General features: G+C 41.0%; 1 protein-coding gene across 3 annotated transcripts in view; it reads right to left on the reverse strand.

Annotated features, from left to right (window-relative positions):
• The window catches only part of LOC127585475 (myocardin-related transcription factor A-like), a 165,839-nt gene that overhangs the window by 76,630 nt on the left and 69,021 nt on the right, over window positions 1–20,188 (reverse strand). For all 3 annotated transcript variants that reach the window (XM_052042952.1, XM_052042953.1, XM_052042950.1), the window contains one exon: window positions 19,627–19,746. In XM_052042952.1, coding sequence (XP_051898912.1) covers window positions 19,627–19,720 — 94 coding nt within the window. In that variant the 5' untranslated portion in view covers window positions 19,721–19,746. The remainder of the gene's footprint in view (window positions 1–19,626; window positions 19,747–20,188) is intronic.

Raw genomic sequence — 20,188 nt, forward strand, 5'->3', positions numbered from 1 at the left:
CTCAAGTGTTGCATTAGTCTGAATTATTTACTTGAAGTTTTATTATGGGGCTCAAACCAGTAATTTTCTGACTGAGATACAAACACACTGTTTGCAAGCTGTTAAAGCTTCCTTGCCAATAAATAATTCTAGATTTACAAACTTCATTGGCCATGGATTGCTATCCCATTTCAAACTTGCTTGGTGTTGCAACTCAGAGAAAATTAAACATCCTACTGGACAATGTCTGCAGTTCATTTTTCAAACTCAGCCAATGAAAAGAACTCCATGCAGGAAACAAATGCTTCATAAGCAACAAGTGGAGATTATAAGAAATCTTTGAAAGAGTGTTCCTATTTAACTAAAAAAGATAGGCCAAGATGGTTTTCCACTTGGTCTATATTTACCAACCAATGTGTAAAGTTTCCTTTAGCATTTAGAGGTCAGTACTCTATATTCTTTGGTGTGTAAGCAAATGAGATGGTGGTTTGCTTTTGGCTCAAGTTTGCTGAGAGTTCTGTACTAAAAACAAAGTACTGGACTTAGCGTAAACTGCACAGTGCAAGTGTCATAGATGAACCAACCGCTGCACTAGGCACTGTTCAGGCTGTAAAAGTGAAGCTCTTAAATACAAAGGACACTTCCTGCTCACAAGATGCAAGTCCGGGTCAATCGTTTCATATTTTCTTACAAAAACACCATTTTAAAAGTCAGATTCTAATAAAAACCCCAGAGAGATCCAAATGCTCAGAGAAAGAATTTCAATTTTCTCAATAATACCCATCATCTCAATAACCACATCAAACCTTTTCAATAATCCACCAATATATCCCCCTCAAATTTACCTGCAATTAGTATTAAAGCAGCTCAAAAAACAAAGCGAACTTTTACCCTATTTCTAAAGTAGGTAGAACATTTGCCTCTTAGCTGACAATGTGTTTATAGAGAAAAGTCGACAGAAAACAATGAAGGGTGCACAAATAATTTGCAATGTGGATTGGGATGCATGTTTAAATTTCAGAGCCAGGTAATTGCACTGGCTCGCCAAATAAAAATCAAACCTGGAAGCTTCTGGTCATTGTATTTAGTAGGGAAAGTGCTGGGGCTAACAGATAGGGTACAGGGAGTTAACGCCCTTTTTTACATTACCCAAACTCTTACACCCAAGCTCAGAAAGCAGTGAGTTATTTCCATTCCACACCCTAACTACTTCTGGGTGAGAGGACCAGTCAGCTTCAGTTGTGATGACTATCGACTGCTTTCAATCTCTGAAACTGTCCTCAATAGGAAGTGGTTTGACACTCCATCACACCAAGTTTAACTAGACCCATACAGTCAACAGAAGAGACCTTCAGCTAGACTACAAGCATGCCCAGGACAAAAAGTTAAATTACCGCACTAATTAGTTCTCTGGAAAGAAAATGGTTTCAGTTGTTAAAAATATTTGCTGTTCACTTTCAAACCTGCTTTTTATAAAGTTAATATAAGAACCAAGGGTATACGGTATGGTTGCCGCTTCAGTTCAGCACTCTAGGAGGTGCTGTCTTTCAAGCAATGAAGCTGAATCAAAGCCAACAGGTGGATATAAATGATCCCACACCACCATTCAAAATAGTTCTGGAAACACTGTACCTTGGCCAAGATTCCTCCCTCAACCACCAACACATCACCAAGTTCCTTCCTTCTGCATGACCTTGATGCATGCATATTAGCCAACACTTGTGTCTAAATAACAAGTCAATATGCTATACTGGTTTAATGGATGTGCAGTGCCTTGGAAGAGTTCAAAGAATACATATTCCTTTTATAAACTGGCAAGAAAGAAAAAAAAAGTCACAAAAAAGCAAGCACAGTTGAAGAGGTCTAATAATAAGGGCAAGTTACTGATACCTTGCTACATCTACCTTTCTCGCTGCATTGTTAAAGTACTTGTACATCAGTCCATAGCTCAGTGGGGAGAGTAGTTCATGGCCATGCTCTGTATTTACATTACTAAGGCACTCCCTTACAACAGCAGAATTGGTATTGAATCTATCATTCTGCCCTGTGAAGTGCACAGTCATCCACACAAAACACAAAAGGAAAAGAAATTTCTTTCTGAAATGCAAGCAGACCAACTACACACAAAAACTAGGAAGCAGTAGCTTCATAAATGTCCCCCTCAGCCGGTCAGAATGCATGCACAAGGAGACATTTCAAAAATGGATGCAGACATATTATCACTAATTTAAAAGGATGCAGATGTGTATACACCACACAACACAAAATTATCTCACAAGTGGGCACAGTACAAACTACAGGGATTAATGAGATGTAGAAAGTTGTCCATAGGCAAAGTCTAACCAATAAGTTTTTAAATAGCTTTTGATGGCAGATTGTAAGGCAAAGTGCCTCTGAAAAATGGTCTAATGACTCAAACATCAGGAGGCAGATGGTGAACAAAAATAAACTTCACTGCTTTAATATATCACCTTTCTAGAGGTTTTTCTTCTCTACATTTGTACTTATCAGAAGAGTTTTCAATCAGGATCTCTGAAAATTCTAGGTGATAGCTTGTGTAATGATTTACTCAATCCAATGACAGTTTTTAATGACATGCTCCACTTTGATAAATTCCTCATTCAGAAACCAAACTCTTCAGATCAGAGTTAATCAGACAGAAGAAAACAGCCTCTCGACCCAAATATAACTTCATGTCATCCATGCAGGTCATTGGACAACTTCTCTCATCAATACAATCTATTTATAAAGCTCTTGTGTATAGACTTACCAGCTGCAGAGCACCGAGCTATAATTACATTTTCACAGCTATTTTAATTTATCGTGGCATCAGTAAAACTAATAATAAGAATGAAGTAAACATCAATATAAAATCATAAATCCTACAGTAGGGAAAGTTGCTTGGTCTATTGGACGTGTTAAGTTTCTTGAAAGCATTATCCAATTATGTCCACTCCCTTGCTCTCTTAAAATTTGCCCCATAAATAGTTTCTGTTCAAGTATCTCTCTAATACCCATTTAATTGTTACTACTTAATCTGCTTCCACCACTGTTATAGTGCATTCCTGATCATCACTGTGGCATCTAATATAATAAAGCAACCATGAAACATATGGGTTCAGCAAACAATGCAAATAGCACATTGAGCTTTTATGCAAGGGGTTTGGAGTACAAATGCAAGGAAACTTTTGGGCAACTATGCAGAGCTCTGTGAAACTATACCTAGAGAAATGTGCACAGTTTAGGGCTCATTATCCAGGAAGAATATTCATACCTAGAAGGTAATTAATTTCTTGAAGGGTTGTCCTCTGATGAGATTATGATTGTCCAATACTCAATGAAGCTTGGAAGAATGAAAAGGTAATCTTTTAGACAAAGATTACAAGAGGGACTGAGAGGAGATGCTGAAAATCTACAATCTCTTGCTCGAGTCTACATCAACATTACAGAAGTGCCCTCATCCACCCTCAAACAAAAAACACAAATCCCTGATAGCTCTCTTTTACCAGTTTATGTTTGCCCAGTTTCCTTCCCCATAACTAGGATTAAACTAACTGACCTATAATTGCCAGTTTATCCTTCTTCATTGTGTGGAACAGGTGCATAATTTGTCACCATCCTGTACCCCAGGAGTATGGAAGATTGCAGGTTCACTACCAAAATTAACGTTTCCACTTCCCTTTGCCACCTCGGAATAATCTCAACCTGAAGAGGTCACTCATCTGCCTGAAACTTTCTCATACCTCTATTTCCTACCTGGATTTTACAGGTTACAGACAACCCTCTCATTTACTGCAGCTTTGGCAAAGTCTTTTTCTTTGGTACACAATGATACAAAGACTTTACTTGGTACTTTAACTAACAAAGCTCCATCTTGGTTCCTCACCAGTCCCACTGCTCCTCTGCTCGGACATTTTTATTGCTACAACACAAGGGATCACTTCTGGTGTAAATCTTCGGAGAATCCTGTCTGTTCTTGTATTGTCTCTTTGCCCTTTCCTTTTTCAGTTCCCTGTGCATATTTTCAATCCAAATTCCTCTTCCATTATCACGGTGACACCCGTCATACAAAACTTTCTATACCGACCCACTCATCTCTGCTTGTTATGGATGGAACACTGGCTTTGGGTTGCCTTCCCTTTCCCCCTTGTGGGTACATCCCTAAACCGCAACCAATTATTATTTCTACCTCTCAATCTCTGAGCCCTCATGAATTAGTTTAGCTCTATTACAACACCAGCTTTAACCATCCTCTGAGGTTATTCATTTCTCCCAACTCTGGGACTAATTCGGTGGCAGAAAGCTTGGTCAAGCTGGACAGCTCAAAGTATTGGAAACCCACCTTCCCACGTCTATCTGTGCATCAACTTGACACTTCTTCCCATCTTTCACATCTATTGCAAGTCATCCAGAGATCATTCAGGGTTGTCCTTTAACTCCTTAACCTGATCACTAAACCTCAATGCTCTTCCCCCCCAGTGTCATTAATTCTGACACTGGACACCAGCCTTGCTTTTCCCCCTTCCTCTGTAAAATGATCTGTATTCTCCCTGTGACATGCCATATTCCCATACTCCCATACTCGTTAATGAAACAGTTAGGTCAACTCTGAGCTGATTAGGTGCCTTGTTGGAGCACCAGTCCAGCTCCTGGTCCAATGTGATAGAAATCACAGAGCAAATCTATTCTAAGTCCATGATATTCAGAATATTCCAATAATAGAGAGTCAATGTAGTTGAGTTTTAAGTGCCCACTAAAGTGACCTAGCAATCCTTTAATATGTACAATCACTGCTATGTTGAAAGAATAAAACCGGGTGGGGCACTAACATTGATCGAGACGCCAAATTTGGACAGCGTAGAACAACTCCCAGCCTGATTCATCTTGGAAAGTCCTCCTCTCAAACATGTGGGGACTGGTGACTAAATTGGGAGAGCTGTCCCACAGACTAATCAAGCAACAGCCTGCCTAGTCCTCAAATAATCATACCTTACCAACAACATGATAGGCTCCATCTCAATCTGGGCATATTATGCCCCACTGACAAGACTGACCCACCAAAGACACAGACTATGGTAAATGGCAGAAGCTAGCAGCTTTGGGAGTCCTCAAGACTGATTCTAGACCCTAAAGTCTCATAGTATCAGGTCAAGTATGGACATGAAAATCTGATTATCACCTATCGTCCTCCCTCAGCTCAAATCAGGACTGCTCCATGTTGAACCAAAAGCTGGAAGATGCACCAAAGGAAACAGAATGCACTCTGGAGATTTCTATGTCAAACCACTCGGTGGTTTCAGCAGATGTGGTCGTGAAGGATCTGCCAGATTGAATATGCAGCAGACGATATGTGAACCAATACAAAGGATAAACCTACTTATCCTCACCAAACTAGTGCCAGATGCATGTCTAGGATGGTATTGGTTGAACTGACTACTGCACAGTCCTTATGCAGTCAGAGTTCTTTCCTCATACCAAGATACCCTCCATTGTGTTGTGTGGTGCCACAAACATGCTAAATGGGACAGTCTCAGAACAGATCTGACAGCTCAGATTCAAAAAAATGTGGACCATCGGCAAGCAGCAACAATGTATACCGACACGATCTGTAACCTCTACCATTACTCTCAAGCTAGGGGTCATCCAGGTCCAATAACTGCATGCCAGCAGCAGCACAAGGCGTGTTTTAAAGATGAGATGATAATGCATGTGCTAAGCAGCAAACATAGCGAGCAATAGACAGCTAAGTTATTGTGTAACCAACAGATTAGAGAAAATTTCTGTAGTCATAAAATGGTAGTGGACAATTAATCCAGCTCCAAGGACATCCCCATCTCTAGCAACAGAGGAGCCCAGCATTCGCAATCATGTTCACACAGAAATGCTGAACAGACGATCCATCTCAGCTTCCTCCCAAGTCCTATATTGTCACAGAAGCTGGTCTTCAACCAATTCAATTTATTCTGTATGATAGTGAGAGCGCTGAATACATGGGTTATGGGAATGAAAGTAAGGGATGTGGGAACAGGAATATTCAAGCTGTAGCACTGAAAAGTTGTGCACCAGAATTACCCACACCTAGTCAAACTATTCTGGTGCAGTTACAACACTGGCAGTGACCTGACAATGTGGCAGATTATCCAGCTATATCCTGTTCACAAGCAGGAAAAGTCCAAACTGGTCAATTAAGCACCCTCAATCAGCAGCAAAACGATGCAAAATGTCATCAAAAGTGCTATCAAGCAGCACTTACTCACTAGTAATCTGCTTACGAACCATTTGGTTCCAGACCTCATCACCTTAGACCAAATATGGACCAAAATGCTGAATTCCAGAGTCTTTGATATCAAGGCAGCATTTGACTGAACATCTTATAAAGGAGGCCTATGAAGAATGAAGTCAATGGGCATCACTGGAGAAACATTCCAATGACTGGTACCTTATATAAAGGAAAGTTGTTGGAGAGCATCATCCCAGCCCTGGGACACTGTTGTTGGTGTTCCCTGAGGGCAATGTCTTTGGCTCAATGTTCAGCTACTTCGTCAATAGCCTTTTTTCCATCATAAGGTCAGAAATGGAGATGTTCACCAATGGATCGTCCAACTCCTTAACAAATGGATCTGCAAGATCTGGACATCAGCCAAACATTGATCAATTTGTGGCATGTAGCATTTCACCACAAAAATGCCAGGCAATGACCATCTAAACAAGAAAAACAACTCGATCAGCCACATAAATATTGTGACTATAAGAGCAGATTAGAGGCCGGGTACCCTGCAACAATCACTCACCTCATTTTCAATAAAACACAAGTCAGTGTGTTGCAAAACCCTCCACTTGAATGATTGCCATTCCAACTTCCAAGGTGCTCACACTTTCCAGAACAAAACAGCCCACTAGCCTGGTAGCACCTGAAACATTCATACCTTCTACCACTACTGCACTTTGGCTGCAGTTTGTATCATCTACAAAATATACCACGGTTATCTGCATGATCTACTGCAACAACATCTCCCAAGCCCATGACCTCCACCACCAAGAAGGACATATGCTCCTCCAAGTCACAAGTCAGCCCAAATTGGAAATATATATCCACAATTCCTTCACCAGTGCCAGAACCAAATCCCAAAATTCCCTCCCCAACTACATTGTGAAGTACCTTCACTAGAAGGACTACAGCATTTCAAGCTGCAACTCTCCCACCTTCGCAGGGTAATAAATGGTGGCCTTAGCAGTGACAACCAGATCCTGAAAAATGAATAAAAGTTAGTGACTGCAACACAGCAACTGGATTCGCTATAGTCCTGAATTAGTAGGAATTTGGTTTTCATTTCCAATCATTACCCAGGTGATCCCTTGACAGCAAGTAGGGAGAGAAGGATATCCTTCAATGGCCTATTAATTATCATCGCTTGTACTCGCTGAAGCTACAGTTTAATCTGGAGACAACTTTCTTTGACTGCTGAGGCCAACAAGGAAGTGGGGATACAGAGATCCAGCACTATAGAGACAGCTTACAAGTGGCACATAAAATTATTCACATTACTGGCAACTAGAATGAAGTTCCCTTTTATTACAGTGCACAAGTTTAGGAGATGCAAGGCATTCACTTTTTCACTTTCAATTTTGACATGACCTACATTTAATTTTAATGAAAATAATTTTTTTTTAAGGAAAAGCAACAGTTCCAATAATCCCATGTTTATGCTACAAGAGAAATAAAAAGACAAAGCTAGTATAGTAACCAGAATTGAATACAACACCAGATATAGACAAATGCAACATAACTTCCTTGCTTTTGCACTCAATGCCTATGTAGCCCAGGATCCTCTAGGTTTACTCACCACTTTCAATAGTCCTGCAGGCTAATGTTTCTGTTCATGCAAACCCTTTAGAATTATCCTTAATGTCCTCATTCTGCACCCCATTCCAATGTGAGCCTTGTGCCCAGTGACAAATCACAGTAGCACAACTAATGTACCATTGAGCTTTAGCATGGCATTGCAGCAAGGTTTTATCAGTTCAAGTTGGTTTTCTTCTGTTGTAAACCCCATCTGCCAATGTGCCATCCAGGACTCTGCCAGCTTGGTCAGTGGGACAACCAAGCCATTCCCACCCAGAGAGCATTCTCTGCCCATGTTAGCTACACTCTTTCTTGCTAGTGACATTCAGCAAAGAGTCCTGAGAGAAGGGTAGATGGTAATTGGCAGGAAGTCCATTGCTCGTATTTGACTTAAAGGGGTCCAGAGTCAATTCAGATCTCCAGGTCTTCCTCCCAACTATACCACCATCTGTTGGTGATTCTTTCCTGCCAGTGGGATACACGTAGGATGTTGACACAAGAGACTGCAGAAGCTGGAATCTGGAGCAAAATACGAACTGGTGGAGGAACTCAGTGGGTCAGTCAGCATCTGTGGAGACAGAGGGATAGTCGATATTTTGGGTCAAGACCCTTCATCAGCACTGAGCGTCGAGGGATGTAGGATGTTCTTGGATTTTGGCTGATGGGTACAACTTTGTGCTTTGGACTCACCCAAGGGACAGCACTAGCCCCTGGCGACAGGCTTGACTAGGCTGATTGCAGCTTTGTCACACCCATTGCCCAAGTTGATTCCAGATTCTCCGTCACATCTTTATCACAATGCTCATCATGTTAGCTGAGTCATTTCAGATGATAATCAAGGCTCAACCACATTTCTACGGGTCACACAAGTCAGACTGGATACATTTAGCAGGATTTAGTGAAGCAGGTGGGTTTTTAAGTAAGTCTGACAACTACACCATTACTGATATAGGCTTTGTATTCCACATTTGTTTAATTATCCAAATTAAATTCCCAGTTGACGTCATGGCATGCATATCTAGATCATTAGTTCAGAGCTCTGGGTTATTAGTTTGTTTACTCATCTACTGCACTCCTGTAGCAAACATTCCTGCCGCATTCTATCAGGGCTCAAAAGCAGAAAACTAACCTTCTTTTATACCACGGTAACCGTGCTGGATACTATCAGTGCAGCACTGTCCTTTCCATGTGCTGCTGCCAGTGACGGACAGAATCTCAGACAAGACAGATTTGATTTTCCTGCTCTTGTCCAGCATGGTAAAAGGCCGCTCGAGGCAAGTTTCAAAGCTTTTCTAGGACAAACTGTTGCCTGCAGTGGTGAGCTTTGACAGTGCAGTGAGAACTCCTCCAACTTTTGATATTCGATCCGTGTGACCTGATTCGCTCTGCACAGAAACTTGCTTTTTAAAAAAAAGCAAATCTCTTTTTGTTTATAATCTAACATATGAAACAAGATCCAAAAATCACACAGATTAAGAGGTTAGACAGATGTCCAACAGAAGTAGTCAGCGTTTATATGATGTAGGTTAACATTTGCACAGTCTGCACTTTACAAGACAGGAACACACAGCAACAACCGACTATGCAACCAAAATAGTAAACACACAGCTGCCTGCTTAGCTCCAATCAACATATGCTGCTTAATTTTTTTTTAAAAAAAGAAAGGTTTTTAATATCACTGAATCCATCACGTTCTTTATTTATTTTCTGAGTAACACCACAGATGTTTTTCCTTTGATCTTCCAGTCCTCCAGGTCTGTTACTGACATTCAATGTAACTGTGCACACAAGTAGCTTGTCATCTGGGAAGGCACTACATCACAAATCCGACATGAATTCCTGTACTTTAAAATTGACTTGGACAATTATTTCAAGGTACAATCAGCCATTATTTCTACAGAATTATTTCCAACATGTTAAGGATGATCAGGCATGGGAGAGGTGGGGGGTTATGGTTGGAGAAAAGAAAAATCAAAGTCAACCAGGCTCTTTGATCTTTCTGTCAAAAGGTGCTGGAGGAAGAAAAGAGAATGGGGTTCAATTAGACTGCCCTTCACAGCCAGACCATCTTACTCTTCCTCCCTAAAGGAAACAACACAAGGAAAGAGGAGGAGTAGGCCACTTGGCCCCTCCAGCCTATCCCATCATTCAATATGGTCATGGCTGATCTATGCCAGCTTAAACTCCTCTTCCATGCCACTTCCCCATAGCCCTCAATATTTCAAATATTTATCATCACCTTAAAAGGAGAAGGCAGGAGAATGGGGTTGAGGGGGAAAAATAAAAATCAGCCATGATCGAATGGCAGAGCAGACTCAATGGGCCGAATGACTAATTCTGTACCTCTCTCTTTTGGTCTTAAATATTTCTAATGATTTAACCTGCAGCCATCCTGGAGCAGAGAATTCCAGAGATTAGGCAGCCTCAGAAATTTCTATGCCCTCAGTTTTAAATGATCGCCCCCCCCCCCCCCCCCCCCCGTTTACCTTGTAACTATGTCCCCTCTTTTGACACACCCACCAGTGAAAGTCGTCAAGCCCCTTTAGGATCTGATGAGCTTGAATGAGGTCACCCCTCATTCTCCTAAATTTAAAGGAATAACCTGGATGGAGGACAGACTGCTGGAAAGTGGCACAAGAAGTATCAGTGTTAGTAGGAGGAGTAAACAGCAACATTCACCATATTCAGTGGGAGCTTCACTGAAGTTAAGAAAATTCTCTTCACTGAGCATGTGCAATATAGCACTGGAATCTTTTATACAACTCCACCATGCTATGGATGATGAATTTTGATGAACTCAGACAAGTTTTTCATGAACCCAATTTGAGTCCTCAGCCATGCAATGGTGTTCATAAAATATCGGTTCAAGGGTAGGGAGATAAAATTGGCTACTCCAATACATTAGCCTGCCACTGGGATTGAACCTACACCAGTGAAAGCTGACTGCAGTTCTTTCAGAGGGCTACAGACCTATGACACATCACCCAGATCTTTTGATAGAAGTATTATACTTTTGACTATGTGAGAATGAGACATTGATTTATCATTAACTAAACTGTGGGACATAGGATATTTTGCAACAATTCAGACTACGTCACCAGACCAAGCAGTTAACTCAAAATAATTGGGCTGTTTGTACAATAATAGACTGTTGTCTTTGGCTCTGTTGCTTCTATATCTCACTACACCACACAGCACTAACATAACTAAATTATGTGGGCTGATTATGTTGCATTTAAAAAAATAGGTAATGCAGTAAAATAGACATCTGCCTTTCACCTCTGATCATTATTCAAATCCAGCCTTGAAAGATCAGAGAAGAAATTTTCCTCCATCTGTTGGCTGCCTTAACCTAGTTAGCAAAACAGCCTACAGCATTCAATTCATCACTAATTATTGTTTCATTGAAGACAATGGATCAACTAACAAGGGAATTTAGGGATAAAAGGTATCACTGGTGAAGTGACGGGTAATGTAGTTTTGGCCGATACACAATGAGGATAAAAATATGCAACATCTATGTTACACTTAATCTGTGAGCACTTCATGCTGGTATTGGATGCCTCAAGAGACTCATTCCATGGCATTATCATTCCACACATTGAGCACAAAGAACTTTTAAAAATTGCAATGAAATTGTAAGGCTTGACTTTGCCTTTGATATTTTTGTTGTCCTCTGTTATCCATACTGTATTCTTCAATCTCAGTACCTTTGCCTATGTAGAAGACTATATTTAACTCATGGGGAAAGCATCAATTATGATTGTACTGCAATTATTTTGAAGACAACTAAAACAGATTTCAGTTGACCATTAGCCAAGCTATTCCAACATCTTTAACTTCAAATACTTTTGAGGGATCATGCAGCAAACTGTGTTCCAGCAGTTCAAAGTATGCTCAAAAGCAGTCTCCATCAACAGGATGAAGCCAGCATCAAAACACAGGTCCAGAATTGTAATTTCCAGAGAACTTCACCATCAGAGGCTGATTTTATAGTACCAAAGCCTCAGGAAATTGCTATAAACATGACTTGCAACTTTACTAATTCCATGATCCAAATACCCAAGACGTTTGCACTGATCAGCCAACTTATTTTCAAAAACAAGGTGTTAATACAGGTGCAGCTCTGTGGCTATAACGGTGATTAGAAATCCACTGAATCACTGCTGCTACATGGAGAATTACAGAACACCCTGCTGGGTCCAGTATATTTGGCACAATCACACAAATCTTATTTACTTTTTGAATATTTATTCACTCTGAAGTAATTATTATTCATAAAAATCACTCATTTCATGCAATTTCTAATGGAGTGAATAGCCATTAGCACTGCTGACTAAAACACTGCTACTGAATTATTTTTAAGTTTTAACAAATTTAGAACTGTGCATCTATTAGACTCAATGGGATTTCTCTAACGAAGATGATGCAGCTAGCTAAATCAGTTATAACAAAGTGGAAAGAAAAGCAAGCAACAAATGATTTGAGTCTTGACTGTACTTGATTGGTTTAGTTTAAAAGGTAGAGTCTATTAGAGATGCATTATTTTCAATTTAAAATTAATTTATCTTGTCTGCCCAAACATACTCTCTCATACAACTTCCCTATTGCATTCTCTTTTCCCAGTCACTTAACAGGTTCTCCTTTCCATTGGAGAATTCTTGATCTCCAAGGTTACATTCTGTGCACCATCATTATTGATGGCAATCAGTGTCTACGTATGTCCATATCCAAACTGCAAATATCCTTACAAATTAACAGAGCATACTTGAAAGTGGAAACATTGCTTCTGGCTATCACGATAGCCCCTGCTGATATGCATCCAACTCAATTTTTCCTGATCAGATTACTAAAACCAGTGCACTCAATTTTTGAAGATTGGATGTGTAATACCCAGACCCATGCAATTTACTTCACACATTGCTAAATACTTCAATCAAATAAACCTAGGTTAATACTTGGCTGCAAATATCTCTTGGAACATGTTTCGTACAATACTTCCAAAAGCCCATTTTGATGTTAAATAAACAGAAATACAAGAACATTTCCCAATCAGTATCTCCCAGCAGAGCCTTACGAAATATCAGTTATATTAGAATCATTTTCCAAGTAACCCTTGTTCTTATGTGAATATTCCTGTTTGAATCTGCATTATTTCATTGGCTCCTCCTCAAGTTGCTGTTTTAATCTCAGCGGTTCTCCCAGTAATTTTGGGGTAAATGTGCTACTGGAATCAGGGCCGTGCATCAGTCCAAATGCTGTGATCAATTTCAGCTCTGCAGGTAACTCCGAGCTACCACTGAACTAGCAAAGTCCAAACACTAACCCACTGAGCACTCCAAGTTCACTCCCCTACTGCTCCCTATAATTTTGGAAACTGTCCTTTTCAAAAAAAAAAGGCTTGTATTCCATTTATTAACCCAAATCATCTGACTTGGTAGAAATTTGATACACAAATTTGTTAATTATAAAGCATATACTCCAACAATAGCTGTCAGCACCGACTACCCTTGATTCCATATCAGTTGCTTCATCTGCAACTTTCCTCCCCGACACCCTCCCAACCATTTCTCTAACCCCTGACTGCACTAGTGTTGCCTTCCAGCATCCTGTGATAGCAATATATATTCCAATCAGGCTAGAAGTCAAGGCAGTTCCACAAACCCTCTCAATAACTTGAAATTACTCCTACTCTGCGGAAGTACCAAGCGGATGATTGCAGACGTCCTTGACCACGTGGGTGAGCCATTCTCAGCCATACACGCTATCAAAGGACAGCAAGAGGAGTGGGGAGGCAATGAAGAGCAAGAGATGCAATTCAGAGAGTAAAATATTCTCTAAACCATTAGAGAACCCAGAGATTTGAAGTATGGTAACATTTTCCAGCAAAATGGAGATAAATAACCACAATTTCCAAAACTAACTGAACTTAAAGGCACTTTCTCTTCACATTTTCATCCTCAAGAGGGAAGTACTCAAAACAGCCACCACAGACTGGGGGGAATTCTCAGCACCAGCTACCCCATTGGTTCAGTGGCTTTCTAGTTCTACATTAGTAGCTTTATATATAGCAGAATTTGCAACTACAAACATACCCTAAATGTGAGCCACCCCCTGTGTAAAGCCCAGGGGAGGAGGGAAAGACAGGTTCAAACTTAAAGGACAAATTTATCACTAGTGTCAGACAGTTCTCAATCAGCATTGAAGAACCAACTGGACAGTTGTGGAGGCAAAACTCTTATTGAAGCTTAGTGCCTCTGTGGGAATTTTAAGATCAATACGAAATGATGAAAAATGTAGGAGTCCTTTGTCAGTAATTATCTGGAAGTATTTGTCGGGATCTGTAGCCCACCAACAGGTGGTGAAATTTGAGACCAAGGCCTGCTGCCCTGAGCTTGAGGGGTCAGTGAAGGCAAATTCTGCAAAGCAGGACTGTACCTAGATCAAAGACAATGCACTAACAGGAGTGCATATATTCTGTGTCAGATACCATCCATTCAAGAAGTTATGAAGTAGAATATGCAGATCGGCTGTGATCCAAGATCCCAGCCAAGGCATTAGCCCATCTGTGTAAATTTCCATTATTACTTGCTTTTACTCCAGATCCCTAGCATTCTCCAATCACTTCTTAATTATAAATGGGTGCAACTTGCTCTGGGAAAAAATGCAGCAATAAAATGGTGTTCCCAAACATACAGACAGTTTGTCACTAGGTCAAATGCCCATCATCATAAATGCTCAAATCTGTTGAAGAGAAATTAGATGATCCTCTTGCAGATTAGAAATTGATTAGTGTAGCTTGAAAAGAGAAAAATCAATTAATTTAGTGCAACACAATCTGCCGGAGGAACTTAACAAGTCGAGCAGCATCTGTGGAGGGGGAAAGGAATGGCGATGTTTCTTGTCGAAACGTCAATCACTTCTCTCCCCCCACCCCCAGATGCTGCTCGACCTGCTGAGTTCCTCCAGCAGATTGCGTTGCTTCAGATTCCAGCATCAGCAGTCTCTTGTGCCTCCATATTTAAATTCAGTAATTGGTTAAACCAATTCAGACAAAACGGCATGATTAATCTCAGTTTTGGCCTCTATCCGGCTTGCTGCTAAACTGACTTCAAAGTGCCAACTTATTTCCCAACCATGACTGCATTGATCCTTGGAACAAAAATCCTCAGGAATTGTTTACTTATTAAACAGGATCACAGAACAATGTAGAGCTCCAGACTGCAACAGAAAGCCTAACCATATTAGGAAATGTGAATGCTAGTTGAAAGCACTCTTTTCTATAAAAGATTTTGTCCAGTAAAGGCCTGAATTTTATATTAACAAAAAGTCAAAAAGATGAAAACTAGTATACCCTAGGACAGATCATCTCATCCTAATCTAATCAGTCAGGTGAGGACCTTACAGAAACAGGATACCCTGCCTAATTCTGCATACACTCATACTCAAGGGAGTGGGGTGGGGGAAGGTGTGGGATGCCTGTGACCAAACCAATCCAGTTAGCTCCCCACCAGGTGCAAGGGGCTCATATTATCACCAGACCTGCCAAACGTTTACAATAGGCCTTCAAAGAACCATCACCCTCTTGTTCAGGCTTTTTTCTGCATCATTAAAGTGCAGGGAGGCAGATATTTGACAGGTCTGCACATCTGCCCAAACTTTTAATTCAGTTGGCAAAAGGAACTTTGTTACCTTTCACTATGCCTGGAGGAGCTCAATGCCTCAATGAGGCCAGGAACTTATTTTGTACTGACTAGGGCAAAGTCTCTCACAGAACAAAGAAAAATAATTGCCAGCCAATTGGTTCAATTTAATCCTGCCAAAGAAAGCATTGATTCAAAGTCAATTCAATAGCATTTCCTCTCTTTGTTCAAGGAGGTTAGAGAAAGGTCTTCCTTGTTTAAGAGTCTATCCAATGTAGATTCAAATAAAATTCTTACCGAAGGAAACTACTTCAGGTCCACTAACGTTCGGAAAGCATCTGCCGAGTAGTCTTTTCAGACTCATGCAGCACAGAAATGGGCCCTTTTGCCCAACGAGGCCACACTAATAATCAAACACCCATGTACAAGAGCCCCATTTTATTCTCCCCACATTTCCAACACTTCTAATTCTACCACTCATACTTTAGTGGCTAATTAGCCTATAACCCACACGATTTAGGATATGTGAAGTCCGAGTACCCAGAGGAAACCCAACACACAAAAGAACATGCAAACTCCACACAAACAGCACCAAAAGTCAGGCTCATATCCAGGTCATTGGAGCTGCAAGGCAGTGGCTCTACCAGCTGCACCACTCTTCCTGCCTAGTTCCTATACAATTATAAACGCCATATATTAACCACAAATTTCACACCCAAGATCTAGGCAAACCCCCTACAATACACAAAAAGACCAGCTCATTCTAAATAACCTTTCCCACTACACATTGACAGCTAAGTGAGATTTAACGCCATTCTTAAAAACCCATATTCATTGATAAATGATTCACAATTCCTCCTAGGTCTTGCTCCATTCCACCTTTGTCCACATCTACTAAGCCAGCTCGCATTCTGCATAGAACCTAGATACAGCTTATTTTGCACCTCATTCCACCTACCAATGGCATGGCCTTCGGCCTTTAGTGTGATATTCACTTAAAATCATACATCACCGAAACAAGCCCTTTGGCTCACCATGCCCATGCCAACCGTCAAGTATCCTTCTTTACTAATCCCCTTTACCAACATTTGATTCATAACCATTATGCCCTGGCAATTCAACTGCTCATCCAGATACTCAAAAGTTGTGGCAGTACCTGCCTCCATCACCTTCTCAGGCAACACACTCCAGATGGCAACCACCCTCTGGGTGGAGAAAAAAAAATTCCTTAGCTTCCCTCTAACCCTCATCTTAAACCCATGCCCTCTAGTTTTAGATGTCTCTTATGAGGAAAGATTCTCGGTATCCATGCCCCACAATTTTGTACACCTCCATCAGGAACCCCTCTGCCACCTCTGCTCCAAAAGAAAGTCAGCCTCTCCTCATAACCTAAATGTGCCATCCCAGGCAAAACCCTGGTGAATCTCCTCTGCATCCTCTCCAGTACAATCACATCTTCCCAATAGTGTGGTGACCAGAACTGTATACAGGACTCCAGCTGTGGCCTGACCCAAGTTTTATAAACTTGTACCATGGCATCTATGCTCAAATATATCATGATTCAGCCAATGAAGGATATCCTGTATGCTTTCTTCATCAGCTTATCTACCAGGGCTGCCACCTTTTAAGGAGCATTAGACTTATGCACCAAGGTCTTTCTGCTCCTCAATACTTCCTAGGGCCCCATCATTCATGGTGTACATTCTGCCCTTTATAGACCTCCCAAAATCCATCACCTCATACCCAGAGGCTGTGGTATCTGTTACTGGAGTCTCCAACCACTGGAGACATCTCACTGTACCTGGTCTGTTTAGAGCTGTTAGACTTTTATTTTCAGATCCTCCTATTTTCCCATTCTCCAGTGAATAAGCCTTGTTGACCTAATCTCTCCTCATCCATTAACCTTGGCATCCCAGGAATTAGTAAATCTTTGCTGCACTCCTTCATTCCTTCCATGGCAAGAACAGTTGTCCTGAATAAGGGACCATGTGGGTAGAATGGTACTGCTGCAGCCTTAAAGATGGCAGAGATTTATAAGAACACAAGAAATAGGAGCAGGCCATCTGTCCCATCGAGCCTACTCTGTCATTCAATAAGATAGTGGCTGATCTGGCCGTGGACTGAGCTCCACCTTTCCTTTATATTGGAAAGCAATTGGTTAAATGCTATAAACAATTGGTTAAAGATCTATATTCTTTGGAGTTGGATGAGGGGTGATCTTACTGAAAGATGAGATGCTCAGAGGTCATAACAGGGTAATTATCTAGATATATCCACTAGTGAAAGAATCACAAATGAAGTGACACAGGTACAAGATTGGCGATCGGTTAAAACTTAAGTGTGTTGAAATTTCATCTTGTAGGGAGGGGGCAAATCTCTAGAATTCTTTACCCCGTAGGGTTGATGGGACTAGATCATTGGGAGTCATTAAAGAGGAAGTAAATAAACTTGAAAGATCAGGGAATTGAGGGCTGTTTGGAACTGGCATAGAGAAGAGGCAGCCTGGAACAGATCAGCTGTAATCATACTGAATAGTGGTACAGGCAAAAGGGGCCAAGTGGTCTACTCTTACATTCATATAACTCTTCAGAATCAGAAGCACCAGTATGTCATACATTCCTTTCAGCCTGCTCCATCATTCATTATTATGGCTGGTCTTCTACCTTACACTTTGACCCAATTACCTTTTATTCTGTTAAAGTCCCTTACTATTGTTCTCAGCTTGAATATTCTCAAAGCCCTCAGAGAAATTTAACGTCTCACAGCCTTCTGAATAATGAAATTCCTCGACCCAAGTCATAAATGGCCATTCTTCACTATGATTGGTCCCAGTCCTAGACTCCTCAAATGGGAGAAATCAGCATCTATCCTCCTAAAAATCCCTTTCAGAATCTTGTCTCTCAATAAGATCATCTCTCCTTTATCTAAATTCCAGTGGGGATAGGCTGACCTTACACAAACTCTCCTTCACATAAAGGAGACAGGTCCATGAATATGCAGGAAATGGAGGGATGTGAATCATGTGCAGACAGATCGGTTTAGTTTAATTGGGCACCACTGTCAGCACAGATAGTATGGGCTGAAGGGCCTGTCCTTGTGCTGTACTGTTCCATGTTTTAGGCTCACAGGACAATCCCTTTACCCTTGGAATCAATTTCAATAACCTCACCTGCAGAGTTTCACAATATCTGACTCCATGCATTTTCATTTCTGTACCACACCAAACAAAAGCTCAAGGAAAATATACAGGTGACCCCCATAATATTTTTGGATTTGGGGGGGGGGGTTTCATTTCTAGAAAAGAGTCCATACTGCGATTTTCCATAAAATGTGCGAGTTAAGAAACAAGTTGAAAGAAAATAAATTTACTTTTCACAAATTCCACGAGAGCGAATTTTGGTCTGTGCCTCAAAATGTTGGGTAGTGATTTGTGAATTCTGTCAGAGTGAACTTCTGTTACCCAAACTGGGGGGGGGGGGGGGGGTCAAATATTATAAATAGCACTCATTACACCAAAGGAAGCTGCTCAGCCTCATCTAGCCACAAACAATTCCAATCCTATTTATCCAAATGGTTTTTTGTCCCTTTATCTACTTCCGCTTTGCCAAAGCAGTTTCAGAATATTGAAAGTGATGAACTAAGAAGGAACAACAGTTTAAACCAGGAGCTTTCCATTTATTTGGCTGTTTAATGCTTAACTAACATCACCATTTCCAGTTTTGATGAAAAGGTCATTTACCCAAATGTTAACCATTTTTCTCCCCACAGATGCTACCGAGCAATAAACATTCCCAGCATTTTGTTTTCTTTCTGGATTTTCGGAAACCTCCATAAGGTAAAACCCAAACCACAGTAAAGCAGTAGGTAACTTGTTGATATGGGAACCTGTGACACAAGAATCTATCAGAATAAAATATGAAAGCAGTAAGTGCAAGCACCGTCTCAGATGATGCACCTCAAACAAGCAATTATATCATTAGTGAAGCTTCGAGTATATTCAGTCAACTGCAGGCACTGACCTGTGCTAAAACAAGATTTTTGGCAAAAGCCAAAATATGATCTGGGTCACTGTACCAAAAGTGACCTCTTTTCAACACCCCAGCCCAGCAGCCAACCACCACCCCCTCCCCACTCCACCACAAACACACTGGTGCATCTCACCTTGCAGCAACCGCTCCTCCTGTTGGCTGAATGTGGAATGGCACTGGCGTCTAAGGCGTGGAGAAGTCCGCCCCTCGTGCGCCTGCCCTTCCATCTGAGGTCCAGTTTCAGAGGAGTGCTCTTTGGGGAAGAAAAATAAAGAGTCAATCTATCTCACAGCTCAGAAAAGTCCATCAGCACTACTACCCCACCCCCACAAAGCAAAACTCCTGCTTTGAGACCAGGAGGATGGACAGTCAGTATAATGCTTTTGGGGACAGAATTGAATAAACAATGTAGCATCACAGACATTGTAATGGAACTTCACTGGTAACCAATGCACAACATTCTACAGTGAAGCACAAGCTGCTTCATGCTTTGCCAAGCACAATCGCAAATAATTTCCAGATTTCAGCCAAAAATAATGAATGCAAGTACTAAAGAAACAGCCAAATGTTTTACTAACTCAAGAACTAAGGACATCACATAGCAGCAGTCAAATGGCAATGCCATCAACATAAACACTTGCATTACCAATATTTACTTAAATGAAAACATTTGATTGTCCCCAACTTTAGTCTGG

The sequence above is a fragment of the Pristis pectinata genome, chromosome 33, assembly GCF_009764475.1.
Source record: "Pristis pectinata isolate sPriPec2 chromosome 33, sPriPec2.1.pri, whole genome shotgun sequence".
NCBI classification, from domain to species: domain Eukaryota; kingdom Metazoa; phylum Chordata; class Chondrichthyes; order Rhinopristiformes; family Pristidae; genus Pristis; species Pristis pectinata.